At 56.8% G+C, this 18,722-nt stretch overlaps 3 protein-coding genes across 5 annotated transcripts; 2 read left to right on the forward strand and 1 right to left on the reverse strand.

Moving 5' to 3' along the window:
- The first annotated feature begins 37 nt into the window (after positions 1–37).
- PHF23 (PHD finger protein 23) lies at positions 38–4,455 on the forward strand. The gene is made up of 5 exons (XM_046674775.1): positions 38–284; positions 1,854–1,885; positions 2,048–2,140; positions 2,712–3,549; positions 3,650–4,455. Exons 1-5 carry the CDS (start codon positions 251–253, stop codon positions 3,862–3,864), a joined length of 1,212 nt encoding a protein of 403 aa, XP_046530731.1. The 5' UTR covers positions 38–250; the 3' UTR covers positions 3,865–4,455.
- A 447-nt stretch (positions 4,456–4,902) lies between these two features.
- DVL2 (dishevelled segment polarity protein 2) lies at positions 4,903–13,377 on the forward strand. 2 transcript variants are annotated; one of them, XM_046674808.1, is made up of 15 exons: positions 4,903–5,412; positions 8,126–8,195; positions 8,507–8,655; positions 8,783–8,880; positions 9,002–9,137; positions 9,271–9,361; positions 9,512–9,581; positions 9,687–9,826; positions 9,917–9,993; positions 10,615–10,682; positions 10,863–10,991; positions 11,111–11,242; positions 11,380–11,559; positions 11,993–12,211; positions 12,355–13,377. In XM_046674808.1, exons 1-15 carry the CDS (start codon positions 5,219–5,221, stop codon positions 12,801–12,803), a joined length of 2,202 nt encoding a protein of 733 aa, XP_046530764.1. In that variant the 5' UTR covers positions 4,903–5,218; the 3' UTR covers positions 12,804–13,377. The 2 variants fall into 2 exon arrangements, with proteins under 2 accessions (XP_046530764.1, XP_046530763.1); XM_046674807.1 differs by having other exon boundaries at positions 4,904–5,412; positions 8,783–8,892.
- Positions 13,378–13,451: 74 nt separating this feature from the next.
- Positions 13,452–18,716, reverse strand: ACADVL (acyl-CoA dehydrogenase very long chain). 2 transcript variants are annotated; one of them, XM_046674811.1, is made up of 20 exons: positions 18,691–18,716; positions 18,539–18,614; positions 18,194–18,259; positions 18,040–18,112; positions 17,880–17,944; positions 17,657–17,791; positions 17,067–17,211; positions 16,702–16,831; positions 16,468–16,593; positions 15,900–16,098; positions 15,531–15,635; positions 14,997–15,083; positions 14,851–14,913; positions 14,649–14,750; positions 14,475–14,572; positions 14,320–14,392; positions 14,156–14,228; positions 13,997–14,069; positions 13,833–13,908; positions 13,452–13,758 (listed from the first exon to the last, which is right to left on the reverse strand). In XM_046674811.1, exons 4-20 carry the CDS (start codon positions 18,086–18,088, stop codon positions 13,618–13,620), a joined length of 1,740 nt encoding a protein of 579 aa, XP_046530767.1. In that variant the 5' UTR covers positions 18,089–18,112; positions 18,194–18,259; positions 18,539–18,614; positions 18,691–18,716; the 3' UTR covers positions 13,452–13,617. The 2 variants fall into 2 exon arrangements, with proteins under 2 accessions (XP_046530767.1, XP_046530766.1); XM_046674810.1 differs by lacking the exon at positions 18,194–18,259.
- Between the last annotated feature and the right edge of the window lie 6 nt (positions 18,717–18,722).

The raw sequence follows: 18,722 nt of genomic DNA on the forward strand, positions 1-18,722 counted from the left end.
GGAGGGAGGGAGGAGGGAGGAGGAGGAGGGAGCAGGCGGCCGGCGGCGCGGGGGGAGGGGGCCCGGTCCGGGAGTGCGGGAGGCAGTGGTAGAGGGAGGTGGCGGCAGCGGCTAGCGGACTCGAGTCACAACCGGGCCGAGGGAGACACCTCTGTGGAGCGAGGCAGTAGGAGCGCCGAGCACCGGAGGCGGCACCGGGATTCCCGGCTCAGGGGAGGGGGGTGCCGGACCGGGAGGAGGGGAGGGGGCGATGCTGGAAGCCATGGCGGAGCCCAGTCCCGAAGGTGAGCTCTCGACCAACACGGAGCGCTGAGCCAGCGGGAGGCGGGCGAGGAATCAATTGGCAAACTTGGAGGTCGAGCCCCGGAGCCCGGCGAGGGAACACGGGGAGGGGGTCGAGGCCTGCCCCTGGAGGTGGGAGAGCGATGAGTTGAGAGACCTTGGAGAAAGAGGAGTGGGAGACCGGGCTGGGGTAGTTGGAGATCAGACAGTGTGTGTTGGGGCGGGGGGGACTGGGAACTGGAAATCTGGAGCTTCGGGGGTTAGGGGCCGAAAGGGCCTCCGGCAGGTTGGGGCCCTGAACCTGTGAGGTTGGAAGAATCGGGGGCTGGGGAGTTGTTGAGGAGGGAGGATGTAGAAGAGGAGTGAGTGAGGAGCCCGGTAGTTCGCCGAGGTGGGGGAGTTTGTGGCGGCGGTGCCGGAGCTCCCGGTAGTTGCCGCCGGAGATAGCCCGGTGATTGTTGGAGGGGTGGGCAGATAGTTGTGGGGAGACGAGGGGGTCTGGGTATTGTCTGCGGTAGAGGGACTTGTACCGGGGGTAGTTGTTGGGAGAGAGAGCGGGGAAGCGAGGAGAGCTGGGTAGTTGTAGGGGCGGTGGGGCGGGGTGGGGTGGGGGGGTTAAGACCGGCGAGTTGCGGCGGGGGGGGGGGGGGAGGTTTGGTCGGCGAGGGTTAGAGCCTAGGAGTTGCGGAGGGTGAGGGAGGCAGCGGCGGCAGCAGCGGCGGTTGCTGTGGAGGGAGAGAGTAGCTGGTTGGGGGGGGGGGAGAGTTTAGGGGTCCGTAGCCTGGTGACTTGGTGGTGGGTACGGGGGCGGAGGGGGGGCGGCGTCCGGAGAGAGCTCGGAACAGGGCCCGGGGGCCCGGCGGGGAGCCCGAGGAGCTTGAGACGGGGAGGGGCCAAAGCCCCGGATGGGGGCGGAGGGACGGCGAAATTGTGGGGAGCGCGGTATGGGGGGGCAGGTGGGGCTGCGTCCGGGTTAGAGCTCTCTGGTCTGTCCCGGACGCGAAGTGGCGTTGGCTGTGTGTGCCTGTGTGTGTTTAGGTGGGGGTGAGGGGCGCGCCGGGCCTCGTGCTCCAGTAGAAGGGGCCGGAGGGCGGGGAGCGGTTCAGCGTGGTCATCCTGGACCCTGAGGGCTGGCGGGCGGCGTGCGCGGTCTCGGAGGACCCGGGGCGGTAGAGCGCGGCCGCGTAGGAACTCGGGGCTCTGGGCGCGTGTGAAGGACAGGGGCAGGAGGCAGCCCGGGCTCGGTCCGGGGAGCGGTATGGCGGGGTGGGGCGCAAGATCCGAGTAGTCTGGAGTCTAAAGAAACCGTGAGTTGTGGGGGGGGCGGGGCGCCAGGCTCCGGTGGGGGGAAGGGGAGCGCTATAGCGAGGCCTGAGAGGGCGCCGCGCCCAGGCTCCGCCCCTCGCGGGGCGGAAGGGGGAGCAGGGGCGGGTCCAGCACAGCTCGGGGCCTGCTGGCCTGGCTGAGGTACCTGGGAGAGGAGGGGGTTCACTTGGGACCGCCAAGGTTTAGAGGTGGGGTTTTACAGACTCTTTCCTAGTGCCTTGACTCAGCTTTTATTGCTTTCACAGATCCACCTCCGACCCTTAAGCCAGAGACTCAGGTGAGGTTTCCCTTACCCTTGTAGCCTAGTGTTGCTGCCAGACCCCCTCCCCCTCTTCTCCCTCTCTTTGCTTCCTACCTTTTCCCGGTTCCTCACTCCAGGGACTATGCCTTTGGGAATGCCCCCTTACACTCCATGTGATACATGTTTCCTTCCTTTCAGCCACCAGAGAAACGGCGGAGAACAATTGAGGATTTCAATAAATTCTGCAGTTTTGTCTTGGCCTATGCCGGTTACATCCCCCCTAGCAAAGAGGTAGGGCCAGAAGGACAAGTGACTTAAAGGTGGTGTCCTAAGACTATAGAGTGGCTGTCGAGCAAAGGGGACTGTATTCCTTTAGAGGAGAAGCCTACCAGACGTTATATTTAAGACTAAGAAAATTGGAAATTCTGGTGGGAAAACTAGTATCTGGGGTGGGGATGGGATTAGTAAAGATAGTGGCTTGAGCAGCAGTTAATTGCTTTGGGGTACTGTATTAACAGGAAGATGCTTTTGGATAAATTTTAGGAAGCTGAAAATGGTAACAAATGAGGCTGTATAGAAACAGAACTGAAGAAATATGGCTCTGGTCTGGGGGATGAAATGCTGCGAAGGCAGTGGGCATTGGGGAGATGGCTAGAATTTGAAGGCAGACGTAACATGGAAATGTTCAAGAGGAGATGCTGATGGGAATTGGGATGAGGATAAGTTTTCTGAGTACTGTGAGATTTTGTGGTTTTGACAGAATATTTTGGGGTAGATGCAGTTTGTTTTTTAAGCTGTGTTTCTAGGGGGGCTGAGATGACACTGGGCTGTCTGCTGACCCTGGTCTGTTCCCCCTTTTAAGGAAAGTGACTGGCCAGCTTCTGGCTCCAGCTCTCCATTACGAGGTGAGAGTGCAGCAGACAGTGATGGCTGGGACTCGGCCCCCTCAGATCTCCGAACCATCCAAACCTTTGTTAAGAAAGCAAAGTCATCCAAGAGAAGGGCGGCTCAAGCAGGTCCCACCCAGCCAGGACCCCCAAGGTCCACTTTCTCTCGTCTGCAGGCCCCTGACAGTGCCACCCTGCTTGAGAAGATGAAGCTCAAGGACTCTCTCTTTGATCTAGATGGGCCCAAAATGGCATCTCCACTGTCCCCCACATCCCTGACACATGCCTCCCGGCCCCCTGCTCCTCTCACCCCAGTGCCCCTTTCCCAGGGGGACCTCTCCCAGCCTCCTCGAAAGAAGGACCGAAAGAACCGAAAATTGGGGCCAGGAGGGGGGGCTGGCTTTGGGGTGCTTCGGAGGCCTCGGCCAGCTCCTGGGGATGGGGAAAAGAGGTCTCGAATCAAGAAGAGCAAGAAGCGGAAGTTGAAAAAAGCAGAGCGGGGGGATAGACTCCCACCTCCTGGTCCTCCCCGGGCACCTCCCAGTGATACAGACTCTGAAGAGGAGGAGGAGGAAGAGGAGGAGGAGGAGGAGGAAGAGATGGCAGCAATGGTAGGGGGTGAAGCCCCAGCCCCTGTGCTGCCAACACCCCCTGAGGCTCCTAGGCCCCCTGCCACAGTGCACCCTGAAGGAGCCCCTCCCACTGACAGTGAAAGCAAGGAGGTGGGCAGCACTGAAACAAGCCAAGATGGAGATGCCAGCTCCAGTGAAGGCGAGATGCGGGTCATGGATGAGGACATCATGGTAGAATCAGGTGAGAAGTTTGGGGCCGCCCAGGGGCAGCTGGGAGGATGGGTTTAGGGGTGTTGTGGATCCAAGAGCTCAGGTAGAACACCAAACCTTCTTTTCCCCAGGTGATGACTCATGGGATCTGATCACGTGTTACTGCCGAAAGCCCTTTGCAGGGCGGCCCATGATTGAGTGCAGCTTGTGTGGGACGTGGATCCACCTCTCCTGTGCTAAGATTAAGAAGACCAATGTCCCTGACTTCTTTTACTGCCAGAAATGCAAAGAACTGCGGCCAGAGGCCAGGCGGTTAGGGGGGCCTCCCAAATCTGGAGAGCCCTGACACCGCCATCTCTAGGCTGGAACTTCCAAATGACATGACTTGGGAACTGAGCCTCAGGGTCCTCAAGCCTATCCCCTGGAGCTTGGATATTGTCCCACTTCAAGGCAGGAATTCCTAAGGGAGACTGGTTTGGAAATGAGTGTCTCACGTTCCTACCCTACCCTTCCTTGCCGCCTTGTGGACTTGAACTCGGACCCATTACATTTGGGGGTGGGAAGCTGTCTGGGTCCCTAGACACTTAATTTCTGTCCCTTGGACCTGCCACCTCTCACTTTCTGGGCCAGGGTTGGAATTGGGATGGAATGGGACAGTTGTCTATAAAACTCTAGTGTAAATATAGCACTCCCGTCCCTCATCTTTTCTTCTCACTCCCCATTTATTCTATACCGGTTGTATTTTTAATTTTGGACTTCCCCTTTTGGGCATGGCAGCTCAGAGGCGGAGTACCAACCAGAGCCTGGCCAAGGCAGGAAGGAAAACAGGTGACGATTCTCTCACTCACCTCTTTTGTTTTTAATAATATTGGCCAGCTGTTTGTACAGACAGCCTGCGTGTTGTAAATAAAGCAGAGTGGGCTCTTTTGTCTTTATAGCCCTCACTGACTGTCCTGCTTGGGAGGGAGGCTTTGGAAGAGCTGGCCGAAGACTGGCTGGAGGTGAAGCTAACCCTCTTTAAAGTCGGGTCTGAAAACAACCGGCTCTGCACCTTTCCCACTGACTGGCCTCCGTTGGTTTGGCCCCACCTCAGCTCCAGTCTAGGACCCCCACAGTCCCTACCCCTCCCCCCACACGCTCGCGGCAGCGGATCACACTTGCTGGGAGCTCCCCGCCTGAGTCGGGTAAAGCGGGGTGGAAGTCGGTTGCCTGCCCCCTGAAGACAGAGACCAGCTTAGCCACGGGACTGGGAGGACGCGGGTGGGGACATATTTGGGGGCGGGGCCGGTGCGGGCTGGGAGACCGTTGCTGAAAGCAGTGGTCACGTGGCGGGGGCGCTAGGCGGAGCCGACCTGTCACGTGACCAGGAGGAGGTCACGTGGCGGAGGGGCGTTAGGAAAGGCGCGAGGTGGGCCGGCTTAGGTCACGTGACATGGGGAGAGATGGGCGGGGCACGGGAGAACGCTCGCGACGTCGGCGGCGGTGGCGCGCGGCGACGGCTTAGCCCGAGGCTTTGGGTCGCAGCCCCTGGCTGCCCCCTTGCCCCCCCTTGCCCCCTGCCGTCTCCTCCCTCGCGCCTCTCTTGCACCGGGTCGGTCCTGTCCGCGCTCGCGTGTCGGTTTGCGGGTGTGCGCAGGCGCGGCGGGGGCGATTAGCCCGGTTGGGTGGGCGGCGGAGCCCGGGAGCGCGCGGGCGAGACCATGGCGGGCAGTGGCGCGGGGGGCGGTGGTGTCGGGGAGACGAAGGTGATTTACCACCTGGATGAAGAAGAGACTCCCTACCTGGTGAAGATCCCTGTACCTGCTGAGCGCATCACCCTCGGCGATTTCAAGAGCGTCCTGCAGCGGCCCGCGGGCGCTAAGTACTTTTTCAAGTCTATGGATCAGGATTTCGGGTGAGCGCGAGGCCTAGACTGGGACCGATGGGGGCTGTGCTGGAGAGGATTGGTCAATATTGAGGGGCACAAGTCTGCTCTGGGCCATGCTTGGATTTTGTGGGCTGTAGTGGAGTAGATTGTGCTATGCTGGTGTAGATTGGATGTCCCAGGGCGAACAAGGTTATGCTTGGACAGATTGAGGCGCACGGAGCTGTAGGAGGACAGACTGGGCTATACTAAACCAGATTAGAGAAGATTAGGCTATACTGGACTAGAGTGGGGCTCACTGGTTTGTTTTGGGATATTCTGGACTGTGCTGAGGTGGATTCATCTATCCTTTGGCAGTTTAGTACATTCTGAGCAGTCCTGTGGCGCCCAGGCTGTGTAGGATATTGTGGAATCTCCAGATGTGGATTGGGCTATACTGGGGCCACTTGGGACATTTTGGCCTGTACTACAGCATACGGGATTGGTTAGAGTGCAGTATTGGGATGTTTTAGGCTGCCCTGGAGTAGATTAGGCTATCGTGGAGAAACTTGGACCATTCTGATCTCTGCTGGGTTGTGTTGGTTGACCTTAGTTTTTGTTGGGACCTAGTTTTTATTGGACACAGTACAGGGGCAGACAGGCTGTTGGGGTCTCTCCTGGTACAGACAGCTGTATTGGGATATTCTAGTCTATATTGGTACAGACAGCTGCATGTGGAGACATTCTAGGCGGTGCTAGAATAGATTAGGCTATCCTGGGGTAGTTTGGGACATTCTGGGCTAGACTGGGACTTTAAATAATGCAGAGTAAGCCCTTTTGTGTTTATAGCATTTGTGATTGAGTCCTCTAGGTCCACAACCTCTGCTCAGGCTGGTTTAGGCTGGGATCACCTTGGTTCTAGGAGAGCTGAACAGACTGGGCTCTATGTAGAACGATTGTTGGACTTTGGGAAAGTGGTCTGTCTTGGGAGTTACCTTGGATTTACTTTATTTTATTGGGGAAGATTAGCCCTGAGCTAACATCTGCTGCCAATCCTCTTTTTTTTTTTTTGCTGAGGAAGACTGGTTCTCAGCAAACATCCATGCCCATCTTCCTCTACTTTATATGTGGGACACCTGCCACAGCATGACTTGATAAGTGGTATGTAGGTCCCCCAGGACGTGAACCGGCAAACCCTTTGCCGCCAAAGCATAACATGCAAACTTAACCGCTATGCCACCGTGCTGGCCCCTACCTTGGATTTAAATCAAGGTTCTTCTGTTTGTCAGCAGTGTAATCTTGCATAGTTAAACTTTTGTGCCTCGATCTCATCTGTGAAATGAAGATCAGAGTAAAATGTCTAGCACAGGTGCATGGCAAATGGTAATTGTCATTATCAGTATTGAGTCTGACTAGTCCATCAACCAGGTTGTGGTGATATAGTATAGAACAACTTGGCAGGCTGGACTGTGCTGAGACTGGATTATGTTGTGAAGAGTACTACTTTGTGCTGAGACAGATTGGTAGTGACTGGGCTATGTTGTCACATTGATAGCAAATGGGATTAAGTTGGCATGTATTCAGGCTCCTAGAACCATTTTAGGTTAAAGGGTTGTTCAGTCAGGATGTCCTAATTTGGGAGTGAGGATGTGTACGTATGAGAGAGTCTGTTCAGGGCAGAGAGTCTCATAGTTCATATGTTGATTCCTTTAGTCGACAAGTATTTGTTAATGCTTACCATGTGTCAGGTACTTTGCTGTGAGGCCAGCACGTGGTGTTGAACAGAATAGGCATTAGTGATTTCAGGTGGTGGTTGGGAAGAAGGGGCAAGTCCAGTCCATCACAAGGAACCCATGGGAGTGATGGTCCCCGGCGTTGGGCTTTGGGGTCTGTCAGGTGGAGCTGATTGCTTAGTGCAGAGTTTTGTGCCAGGTGAAGCACAGGGGAGTGGGAAGCAGCTTCCCCTCTCCTCGGGAGCTTTCAGCCTGGTGAGGAAGTACTATTCTTTGGTCTATTGGATGTTTTTACCTAGGCAGAGACAGCACATTTGGATTGTTCTCTGGAAGTGAGGTAGAGTAAGGAAAGCATAAGAGTGGAGACTTAGATGAGGACCAAAGCCTATTTTAGGAAGGTGTGTGAGGAACAGGGTAGAGGCTATGGGGGAGGCTGCCAGCAAGGCTCCTGAGGTTAGACAGATATACTGGGCAGCTGGGGTAACATCAGGAGATGACTTTTGAAACTGGACTGAGAGATTTGAGTCAGACTCAAGGAAATCTTTGGAGCAGCATTGATCCTCTGAGGATGAGCTGGGGAGAGAAGGAGAAATAAGGAAAAGGAATCGCTTAGTGATTTCCTAGGTGTAAAAGCAAGGTGTTTCAATGTAACAGAAGAGGACTTGGACAGGGTGAGAGAAAGTCCACGTCCTTGAGCTGGATGAAGATTGGGAGAAACTTTGAATGGGGATGGGAGTCGGGTGAGCTAGTCTAGTCTCACTGACTTTTTTTTTCTTGGAAGGAAGATTGGCCCTGAACTAACATCTGTTGCCAGTCTTCTTCTCTTGCTTGAGGAGGATTGTTGCTGAGCTGACATCTGTGCCAATCTTCCTCTATTTTGTATGTGGGACACCGCCACAGCATGCCTTGACGAGTGGTGTGTAGGTCCACGCCTACAAACCTTGGGCCGCTGAAGCAGAGTGCACGAACTTAACCAGTATGTCACTGGGCTGGCCCCAAGTCTCATTGACTTTTATCCCATCTCTTGGCAGGGTGGTGAAGGAAGAAATTTCAGATGACAATGCCCGCCTTCCCTGCTTCAACGGAAGGGTGGTGTCCTGGGTAAGGGGCTCTGGCTCTGAGGGCCCAGTCCCTGCTTTTGTTGCCAGGCTCCTCCAAGCCTCAGTCTGTTCTGTAGCTCTCCCCCCTGCTCAGTTGTTGGAGGTCCTGGCTCTTTGCTTCCGTGCCTCTCTGGAGGGCCAGCTGAAGCCCCTCAGCCTTCTTCTGAAGCCTCTACTGCTTGCTCTACAGCTTTTTTGTATTTTTCCTCAGGCTCTCTCAGACCCTGTCCCCTTTTCTAGTCCTTTCCCTTGCTTCCATCTCATACAGCCCCTTCCCCACTGAGCCATTTTTTATCACTTGCACTCTTCTAGCTAGTGTCATCAGATAACCCCCAACCTGAGATGACTCCCCCCCCGACCCATGAGCCTCGGATGGAACTGGCACCTCCACCCCCACCATTACCCCCTTTGCCACCGGAGAGGACCAGTGGCATTGGGGATTCTAGGCCTCCGTCCTTCCAGTGAGTTCTTGGATTCTTGAGCCCCGGGGGGGAGGTGAGGACGGAATCCAAGCCCCTGGGAGGGGAAGCTGACTATTTGGAGCCTTGTCCCACTGATGTGGGTTGGAAACCATCTCTGCCCATCTAGCCCTAATGTGTCCAGCAGCCGGGAAAATCTGGAGCCCGAGACGGAAACAGAGTCAGTAGTGTCTCTGAGGCGGGAGCGACCTCGCAGGAGAGACAGCAGTGAGCATGGCGGTGAGGGGGGCCGGCCCTGAGGCTGGGGAGAAGGGGTTGGGTCAGACCCCAACCTTGATGAAGGTAAGGAACATGAGGTTTGGTTCCTGAGGTTCCTGTTCATGCTTAGCTGGGGGCCACAGGCCCAGCGGCCCCTCGAGGCTGGAGCGCCACCTGGCTGGGTATGAGAGCTCCTCAACCCTCATGACCAGTGAGCTGGAAAGCACTAGCCTGGGGGACTCAGACGAGGACGACACCATGAGCAGGTATGGCTCCACACGTGTCTCCCCAGGGCACGAGCCCTCTCTCTTCCCTCCTTCTAGCCAATCTGCCTGTCCTTTCTCTTGGCCCCATGACCACCACTGCCTGCGACTGCTCCCCTTCCCAACCTCCTGACAGGTTCAGCAGCTCCACAGAGCAGAGCAGTGCCTCCCGCCTCCTCAAGCGCCACCGGCGGCGGAGGAAACAGCGGCCACCCCGCCTGGAGAGGGTGAGAGGCTTCTCATGGGACAGTGGGCCTTGGAGAAGGTAGGGGCGTGGGCCTTGGTTTAGGGCGTACAGGGCACAGACTGTGAGAATCCTAGGGCTTATCCCTGGGTTGTTGAAGGCGGTCCAGCTCCTTCCCCTTTTCCCACCACAGACCTCATCCTTCAGCAGTGTCACCGATTCCACTATGTCTCTCAACATCATCACAGTCACACTCAACATGGGTATGGAGGGAACCTGGGGCTGAGGGGCTGGGGAGGACCCGATCTCCAGGGCTCCTGGAGGTTTTGTGGCTGGAGCGTCCCTTGTCACATGGACTCCCTCCACAGAGAAGTACAATTTCCTGGGCATCTCCATTGTGGGCCAAAGCAATGAGCGGGGAGACGGTGGCATCTACATTGGCTCCATCATGAAGGGTGGGGCCGTGGCGGCTGACGGGCGCATCGAGCCTGGGGACATGCTTTTGCAGGTGTGCTGGGGTAGGGCCACCGGCGCTGACTCGGGCAGGGGCTCTCAGCCTCTCCCACCCTCCCTCTGATCCACTTCGCCTCATTTCCAGGTCAATGACATGAACTTTGAGAACATGAGCAATGATGATGCGGTGCGGGTGCTGAGGGACATCGTGCATAAGCCGGGGTAAGCCTCTGAGCTGGTCTCAGGTCCTCTGTCCTCTTGTCTTTCCTTTCCACCTTTTGTTTTATGATTTTAAAAAGTGGTGAAACATAACACGTATCTAAAAAGCGCACAAAACAAAAATGCGTAACTTGTACAGTGAATGAGTGCCCATGTCACCACCACCTAGGTCATGAAATAGGTTACTGATATCCCAGAAGTCCCCCCCCAGTGTCCCTTCCTGCTCCCACCCTCCTCGCTCCCCCCAGAGGTGATAACCACTCTCCTGACTTGTTTGTTCATCACCTTGAGGCAGAAAATGTGCTCTTCACTTGGTCGTTTTACTGTCCATGCATGTGTCCTTAACGACATGGTTTAGTTTTACCTGTTTTGGGATTTTCTCTCAATGGAACTGTACGGCCTGTTTTCTCTTGTCTCACTCAGTAATATGTTTTTAAGAGTTATCCATGTTGGTGACTCACCCACATTGTGGAGCCTTCCACCCTCACTTTCTCTGGCCCAGCCTTGTCTGTGCTCTTTTCTTCTCTCCCTCTCTCTGTCCCTCACCCCATTCTCGTTCCAGGCCTCCACCCTCCTGAGGCCTCTCCCCCTACCCCTGCTTGAGCAGCCTCCTCTTCCCCACAGCCCCATCGTGCTGACTGTGGCCAAGTGCTGGGATCCCTCTCCCCAGGCCTATTTCACTCTTCCCCGAAGTGAGTGATGCCCGGGAAGGCCTACAGCTGAGGACGGGAGAGCTGGGAGCTGGGGCTGTGTCCTGGGGAATGGGTGGAGGAGGGTCAAGGTGGAGGTGAGATGGGGTCTGAGTCAAGGAGGGACAGGGCTGGCCCTTTGGGACTGGGAAATGATCATTTTGGTGGCCTTCTCTGTTCCAGATGAGCCCATCCAGCCAATTGACCCTGCTGCTTGGGTTTCACATTCTGCTGCGCTGACAGGCACCTTCCCAGCCTATCCAGGATCCTCGTCCATGAGCACCATTACATCTGGGTCCTCTCTGCCTGATGGTGAGCCCCAGGCCTGTCTTATCCCACCCTCCCTGGAGAACTCCTCCCTACAATGGTGTGACTCTGCTACTCCTTGGAGGTGGGCCCTACCTCTGATTTCTCATTGTCTCCTCTGTCAGGCTGTGAGGGCCGGGGTCTCTCCATCCACACAGACATGGCATCTGTGACCAAAGCCATGGCAGCTCCAGAGTCTGGGCTGGAAGTTCGGGACCGCATGTGGCTCAAGATCACCATCCCTAATGCCTTTCTGGGTATGGTTGGGCCCTCGGCATATGGCCTGGGAAGGAGGGTAGGTGGAGGAGACCAAAGCTGGGACTCGCCCAGGCAGGGGTGAAGCAAGAGCTGGGGAGGAGAACCTGAGGCCTTTTTCTGCTCTGGGCGATCCCAGGCTCGGATGTGGTTGACTGGCTCTACCATCACGTGGAGGGCTTTCCTGAGCGGCGGGAGGCCCGCAAGTATGCCAGTGGGCTCCTCAAGGCAGGCCTCATCCGACACACCGTAAACAAGATCACCTTCTCTGAGCAGTGCTATTATGTCTTTGGAGACCTCAGCAGCGGCTGTGAGAGTTGTGAGTCCCCCTGTCCTGGCCCTGGGAGAGCATTTCTGGCTGCCTCTCCAACCCCAGACCTCGCCCAGAAACCAGCCAGGGCCACCATAGATGGTTGAGCAGTATGGCTGATGGGGCACGTGGGGGCTGACATCCACCCACAATCGATAGGTTGGACAAGCCATGCCTTGTGGGCTAGGCTGTGTCTGTTGGGGGGAGGGGTACTTCTTCCTGAGTCTCGTAAGCATATGGGACTTGTGGTGGCCCTGGCTATGTTCCTGCCCTGATGGCAGTGGCAGGTGGGGAATTTCCTGTCAGAGGCCCCTGTGATCCCCCATTTTAATTCCCATCATGGATGGTTCTGGAGAAACGATTCCCAGTTCCTCTTCGTTCAATGTCTTGGGGTCCTGACCTCTCGAAGCAGTGAGTCTTTGTCTGTTCTTTTACTTTCCAGACCTAGTTAACTTGTCTCTAAATGACAACGATGGCTCCAGTGGGGCTTCGGACCAGGACACCTTGGCTCCTCTCCCTGGGGCTACCCCCTGGCCCCTGCTGCCCACCTTCTCCTACCAGTACCCAGCCCCACACCCATACAGCCCCCAGCCCCCACCCTACCATGAGCTCTCGTCCTACACCTATGGTGGAGGCAGTGCCAGCAGCCAGCACAGTGAGGGTAAGTCGCCACCAGATACCCATGCAGCCAGGGTCTGGGGAGGGGCGAGGGGAAACCAAGGAAGAGAGGCTGGAGCAAGGGCTGGGGAGGCTGAGGGACTCTGGGCTAGGGCTCAGTTGCCCCCATCCCCTCTCCCCCAACAGGGAGCCGGAGCAGTGGGTCAACACGAAGCGATGGGGGGGCAGGGCGCACAGGGAGGCCTGAGGAGCGGGCCCCCGAGTCCAAGTCCGGCAGTGGCAGTGAGTCTGAGCCTTCCAGCCGCGGGGGAAGCCTTCGGCGGGGCGGGGAATCTGGCGGGACTGGCGATGGGGGCCCTCCCCCATCTAGGGGCTCGCCAGGGGGTGCTCCCAATCTTCGAGCCCACGCAGGTCTCCATCCCTATGGACCACCCCCTGGCATGACCCTTCCCTATAACCCCATGATGGTGGTCATGATGCCCCCACCCCCACCCCCTGTCCCTCCAGCAGTGCAGCCCCCAGGGGCCCCTCCAGTCAGAGACCTGGGTTCGGTACCCCCAGAGCTAACAGCCAGCCGCCAAAGTTTCCACATGGCCATGGGCAACCCCAGTGAGTTCTTTGTGGATGTCATGTAGAGCCCACAGTGGGGCCATGTTGGATTTCCACTCTTGGCCTGCCCAGTCATTGTTTGGTGCTCCTGTCCTGTGATTGGGTGTCTTGTCATGCGCTCATTACTCCTCTCTGGTGCCTGGGCTCAGCCTGTCCTGTGGGCTGCTGCCTGCTAGGAGGTTGTTGCCACTGTGACTTTTACCAGCAGTGCCTGGTTACCCCCCTTTCCTCAGGGGTGTACAAGGGTGATTTTTAGCTTTATTGTTTTTTGTAAGCCTTTTTGGGGTTAAAATAGACTTACATTTTTTGGACTATTTTTTTAGTGGACCTTTCCTCTTTTATATGAAGAATTCCCCGTCTCCTGGGCCCCTTCTTCTCACCCCAAAATGTGACCACCTCCTCCATTTGCCCAGTCGACTCTGTCCTGCACAGGGCGGAGGATGGTCAGTGGTACCTGGGAGGAGGAAGGGGTTGGCCACCCTAGACAGCAGTCAAAGGAGCTCCGGTATTTGGTATCTGGGGGCCGTGTAGCTGCTTCTGTTATTCTATTTATTTTAGTTACTTGTATAAAACACCAAATAAAGCAATAGGGGCAAACTCCCCACGCCTCTGGCTCCTTTCTTTGGGAGGGAGGCAGGCAGAGAGGGAGAGGACTGAGACACTGTAGCAAAGCATGACTCCTTACGAACTTTATTTGTGAGGCAGTAACTGCTCCCTGTGAGAGCAGGCACGGTCTGGGGGCAAGGGCCCCTTCAAGGCAGAACCAAGGCCTGCAAGAAAGGGGCCTGGGCTTTGGCTTGAGAGAAGGCACATTCCGGGCCAGGCCCTGGCTGCGAGTGTTCAGAAGCCAAGGGGGTTGCTGGTGACCACGCCACCCCGCTCCACCAAGGCCTTGGAGATGCTTTTGAAGTTACGGAAGAGCTCCTGCTGCTGGGGGTCAGACTGCAGAGCAGCCATGGTCTCCCGGATCCGGGCTGCAGCCTGGGGAGAGGGAAGGAGGGGTTCGGGCCTGTGCCTTGAGCCCCCCACCTGTACTTGGTAACCCTGAATCTCACCTCAATACACCAGCTGTCACACAGCATTTTCTCATGCTGGGCTGTGGGGTGGCCCTCACTCAGGGATCTTGAGGCCCTGGTGGGAAGCAGGAGAAAACAAATCTAGGCTGTGACCCTGGCCCAGGACCCCCCTGTGGCTCAGGCCTCCTACACTGCCGCCTCACCTGGACAGAACCACCACCATGGCATAGAGGTCAATGGCACTGTCTGCCAGACGCTGCAGCAGAAACTGTTCATCTGTCAGGTAGATGGGACGGGGTGGGGAGGGCATCAGTTGGAGGGAGAGGAAAAGGAGGGGAGGGGATGGGGTAGAGCTCACTCACTGACAATCTCCTTCTTGTGTTTTATCAGTTTAGCCTCCACCACGGTGGCAAACTGCTCCAGAGCCTGCACTGCCTGTAGAGATGGGGAACGCATTTAGGGCTCAGAAGGGGGAAGCGCCATCAGCCCTATGATGCAGGCTGTCCCTCCTCCCTTGACTACTTACCAGCTCACCGCTCCGACTCAAATCCGGATGGACGATTCCACTGAGACTCAGACCACTGCCCATCCCTGCCCGCCTTAAAGGAAGAGGAAGAGTGACTGGTTAGTTGCCATACACTGCTCGGCCCAGCCCTGCCCTGGCCTGGCCCCTAAGCTTACCGCTTCAGCTGTTTGCCTGCCTCTCCTAGCAGGAGGCCGGCATTCCCAAAAGGATTCTTTAGAGCACTGCCAAGCTTAGAGAGTTCCTTTCCTTTATCCTGTGGGGAAGGATGGTCCAACAGTCAGGACTTGCTGTCCTCCCTACATCTCCCCCCTCATTCTTCTCCCTCTTACCATACAGCCCTGCAGAGCCACAAACAGCCGGAGAATGTCGTTCGTCCCCTCAAAGATCCGGAAGATGCGAAGATCTCGGAGCACGCGCTCTACCCCAGCCTCCTACCATAGGGGAAGACACATCACCTGCCCCTGCTGAGATGTGCCTGTCTACTCCTCCAGGCCCAACTGTGGCTACCCCAAACAGAGAACCATCTTGTACCTTCATGAAGCCCATGCCTCCCATGATTTGGATGCATTCATCTGTCACCTGCCAGGCTGCCTCCTAGGGACAAAGAACCACATAAGATTGGTTTTGGAGCCAGCTCCTTAACTGGCCTCTGCCTCCCTGTGGGCCTGGGACCTCACCGAGCCAAAGATTTTGCTGATGGCAGCCTCTATCTGGAAGTCCGTGGATCCTTGGTCCATGTTGGCACTCACCATGTAAGCCATGGACTGAGGTTGCATGGTTGATATGGGAAGGAAAATGGAAAAGGGCTGCATCAGACTGGACTGATGCCCCAACTCTCCTAGACCAGGTCTGCCCTAGCTCCCTGTGGCCCTTGCCTTCACCTTCTAACTCCACGTGTCAGGCACATCAAATTATTTGGTCCCGAGTCACTTCATAAGGGCCTTCTAGGATCTGATTTCTTGAAAGGGGTGAAGAGGTAAGGGTGGGGGAGGGGGCAGAATAAACCTCAGGTACCTCTGGAAGCACCTCAGCAGAACAGCATGGCTCTCCCTATTCTGCAGAAGCTGAGCTGACTATGCCTCCCCGCATCCCCTAGGGCATTGGTGTAAAGCTGGAGACCCACTGCCCCAGGTGCTGCTGGGGGTTGTAGTCTAACCCGACCTGGAAGAAGGCACAGGGCTCTGGGGAGAGAGTGGTGGGGCAGCCCTCACCTCAGTCACATACTGTAGCATAGCCATCCGGGCCAGCTTCTCCTGGATTATCCCAAAGTTGTGAATTTTCTCCCCAAACTGGGTACGATTAGCAGCATGATCCACCTGGAAGAGGACACGTGTATCCCACTGTGGTTCTCTAGTCTCCTCTCCCCAGGAAGGGGTGGGGCTGGGCTTGGAGGGAGGGACTATGGCCACAGCCAAGAGTTCAGTCCACGCTGGAGGGAAATGTAAGCTATCTGGTCTGGAGCTGCTGGTGGACGAGGGGTCTCTCATGGAGGGAGTGCCTGCAAGGGAAGAGGGATACCTGGAAAGGGGGACAGTGGGATTTAGATTCAGGCTAGCTAGGGACTCAGGCAGAGTACTCACCGCTTTAGCAATGATGCCCTTCATGGTGCCTGCAAGGGCTGCAGCCATGCCAAACCTTCCATTATTAAGAATGTGCATGGCGACCTTGAAGCCGCCCCCCACTTCACCCAGCACGTTGTCTGACGGCACCCGTACTCCATCAAAGTACACCTCTGCAGTGTTCGAGGCCTTGATGCCCATCTTCTCCTCAGGGGGTCCGCTGTGACAGGGCAGGGTGGAGAAACAGAGCTGTGTTCAACAAGTTGCTGCTGGAGGGGGGGACTGCCACTTCATTCCTTATGAACCAGGGAGGAACTACAACTCCCAGCCTGTAAGAGGGTGCAGGCAACAGTTCCTGTGCCCCCAGGGCTGAGGAAGCCTGGCTCTATCTTGCTGTCATGTGTTGGGCTCACTGGTTGCTGGAGCCAAAGCTTTAGATCAGTGCCATACATGTTAGTCCCAAAGGGAACACACTGTCCAGCTGGTTTGGCTTTTGCACACATCCCCAGGGTGACCTTTAACAGCTGTCTGCCCTGGAGCTCAGTGCTGCCCCCTCCCTGGCTCGACCTTCCTTCCCAAGCCCACTCACTGGGTAACACCTCCAAAGCTCTTCTCCACCACAAAAGCTGTGATCTTCTCCTTCACGGCTCCTGTGGCTGCATCTGTAACTGGTGTCTTGGCAAAGACTGTGAAGATATCTGCCAGGCCCCCATTACTGTGGAAAAATGAGGAGCAGTCAAGGACTGCCGGTGGAGGACCGAGAGCAGTGGGGCCTGGAATTGGGCAGAGGTGGAGAGGAGGCGGAAGATGGGAAGAAGATTGCCTGATCCAAATCTTGCTTCCATTGAGGGTATAATATTTTCCACAGGGGCTGGGCACAGCTGAGCTTCGGATGGAGGCTGCATCAGACCCACTCGAGGGCTCGGTTAGACAGAAAGCAGCTATAGTCTCCCCTGTTTGAGAGAGAGCTCCTTTACACCGGGTCCTGATGGCCATTAAAGGCCCTTCAGTGTCCCCCCTGCCCACAGGCAACATTCAGTCTCTTCACATTTCCCCACCAGCACACTGATGCCTTCCCAGAATCTCCCCCAGCCGACACTGCCAGCTATACGGTGATAAGTACCACCGGCCTAATTTCTGTCAAGCCCAGGACACCCCCAACCCCTGGGTCTCCTAGGGCTGCCTCACCAGATGCCAGTTTGGGGAGGTATTTTTCTTTCTGAGCCTTCGTGCCAAAGAGCAGGATGCCTTTGAAACCGATGCTCTGATGGGCCCCCAGAGTGATGCCCACGCCAAGGTCGTGCATGCCCACGATCTCCACCAAGCGGGCGTACTGGAGGGGAAGCGGGCATCTGAGGTCGTAACTGGCTGCATGGGGACCTGCCCTTAGCAGAAAAGTGTGAGCAACACGGCAAGGCTTGACCTGGGCATCCCCAGAAAGTGAGTGGAGAGAGGAAGTGGGACCACGGCAGAAAAAGACACTCGAGTCGTTCCAGGTCTTAGTGGGAAGGAGGCTTCCACCCTGTTGTCAGGCATTCCCCACCTCAGAGATTCATTAAGACGTGGGAACCTGGGTAGGGTCCACGTTCCTAGGAGACTGCATGTAATTTGGTGTTATATATGGAGGGGGTGTGTACACATCAGGGAGAGTCAACATCTCACAGGCCCCCAGGGCAGTTGCTTGGTAGAGACCTTAGGCCCAGGGATGAGGAAGGAGCTGAATCTGCCAAGCTCCAGTAAACCTGGACACTGGGAAGTGACTGATGCGGCTTCCTCACCTGGGTGTTGCAGAGGCCCACGCCGCCCAGCTCACTGGGCACTTGCAGACCAAAGGCCCCCAGGTCCTTGAGGCCCTGCATAGTGGTCTCCTCCACCTGCTTCAGCATGTCATTCTTGGCAGGATCATTCACCTCCTAGGGAGGCATGGGATTCCACAAGCTCCTTAACATCTCCTACCCTGTCAGGGACCAACCCTGTAGTCCCCAGTCAGTCATTCCTCACCTCAAAGAAACGGGACACAGGTCCCACCAGCTCTTTGAGAAACTGGGTCTGCTCTTCATTGAGCACTGTGGGTGGGTGGAGAAGACAGATGAGCAGGTCAGACCAGAGTGTCGGGAGAAACTGCTCTGTTTCATCCACCTCTGGCTATCCCTTCCCTTACCGGATGGGTATGGAAACACCTGGTCTGTGGTGAGCTGGCCCTTGAACATCCCCGCAGCAAACGACTTAGATTCCTGCGAAGGGAGAATGGGGGTTTCAGGGAGCTGTCGGGTGGGCTCCCCTGCTTGGCTCCTCCGGGCCTGGAGGTCACATACCGCCTTGGCCTGTTTTCCACTGGTCGAAGTCTCAGAGGAGACGGAATCTGACTTGTCCAGAACAGCCTGGGCAAAGGGGTAGTTAGGCCAGAGAAGAGGGTTCCGGAGTGCCAAGGAGAGCCCAGGGGAAGAGCTGGGTCCCGGGGAGGATGGATCCGGCCACTTTTCCCCTAGTTTCATCCCGGGTCACCCTGTCCTGCCCTTTCCCCTACATTCGGCGCCAGGCCAGTCAGCAGACGACCGGGACGACCGGGACGAAGAGGGAGACCCCTGCCGGCGGCGGGTAGGTGGGAGCTGGGGCAGACTCCTCCTACTACGCCCCGCTCCCAAGGCTGCGTCACTTACCTGAGTGGCCCCACTGGCATAGGGTCGCTGGGCAGGGCCGGGCCGGGGCTGCCCCAGGAGCGCGCTGGGCCGCGAGCTATGGGGAGGAGGGGGCTCGGTTCTGGCACGGTCCCCACGCCCCCTGCCCCCCGTTCCTCCTGTCATATACGCACCTTCCGCCACCCAACCTCAGCAGCTGCCGCCC

The sequence above is a fragment of the Equus quagga genome, chromosome 11 (genome assembly GCF_021613505.1).
Source record: "Equus quagga isolate Etosha38 chromosome 11, UCLA_HA_Equagga_1.0, whole genome shotgun sequence".
Classification (NCBI taxonomy): domain Eukaryota; kingdom Metazoa; phylum Chordata; class Mammalia; order Perissodactyla; family Equidae; genus Equus; species Equus quagga.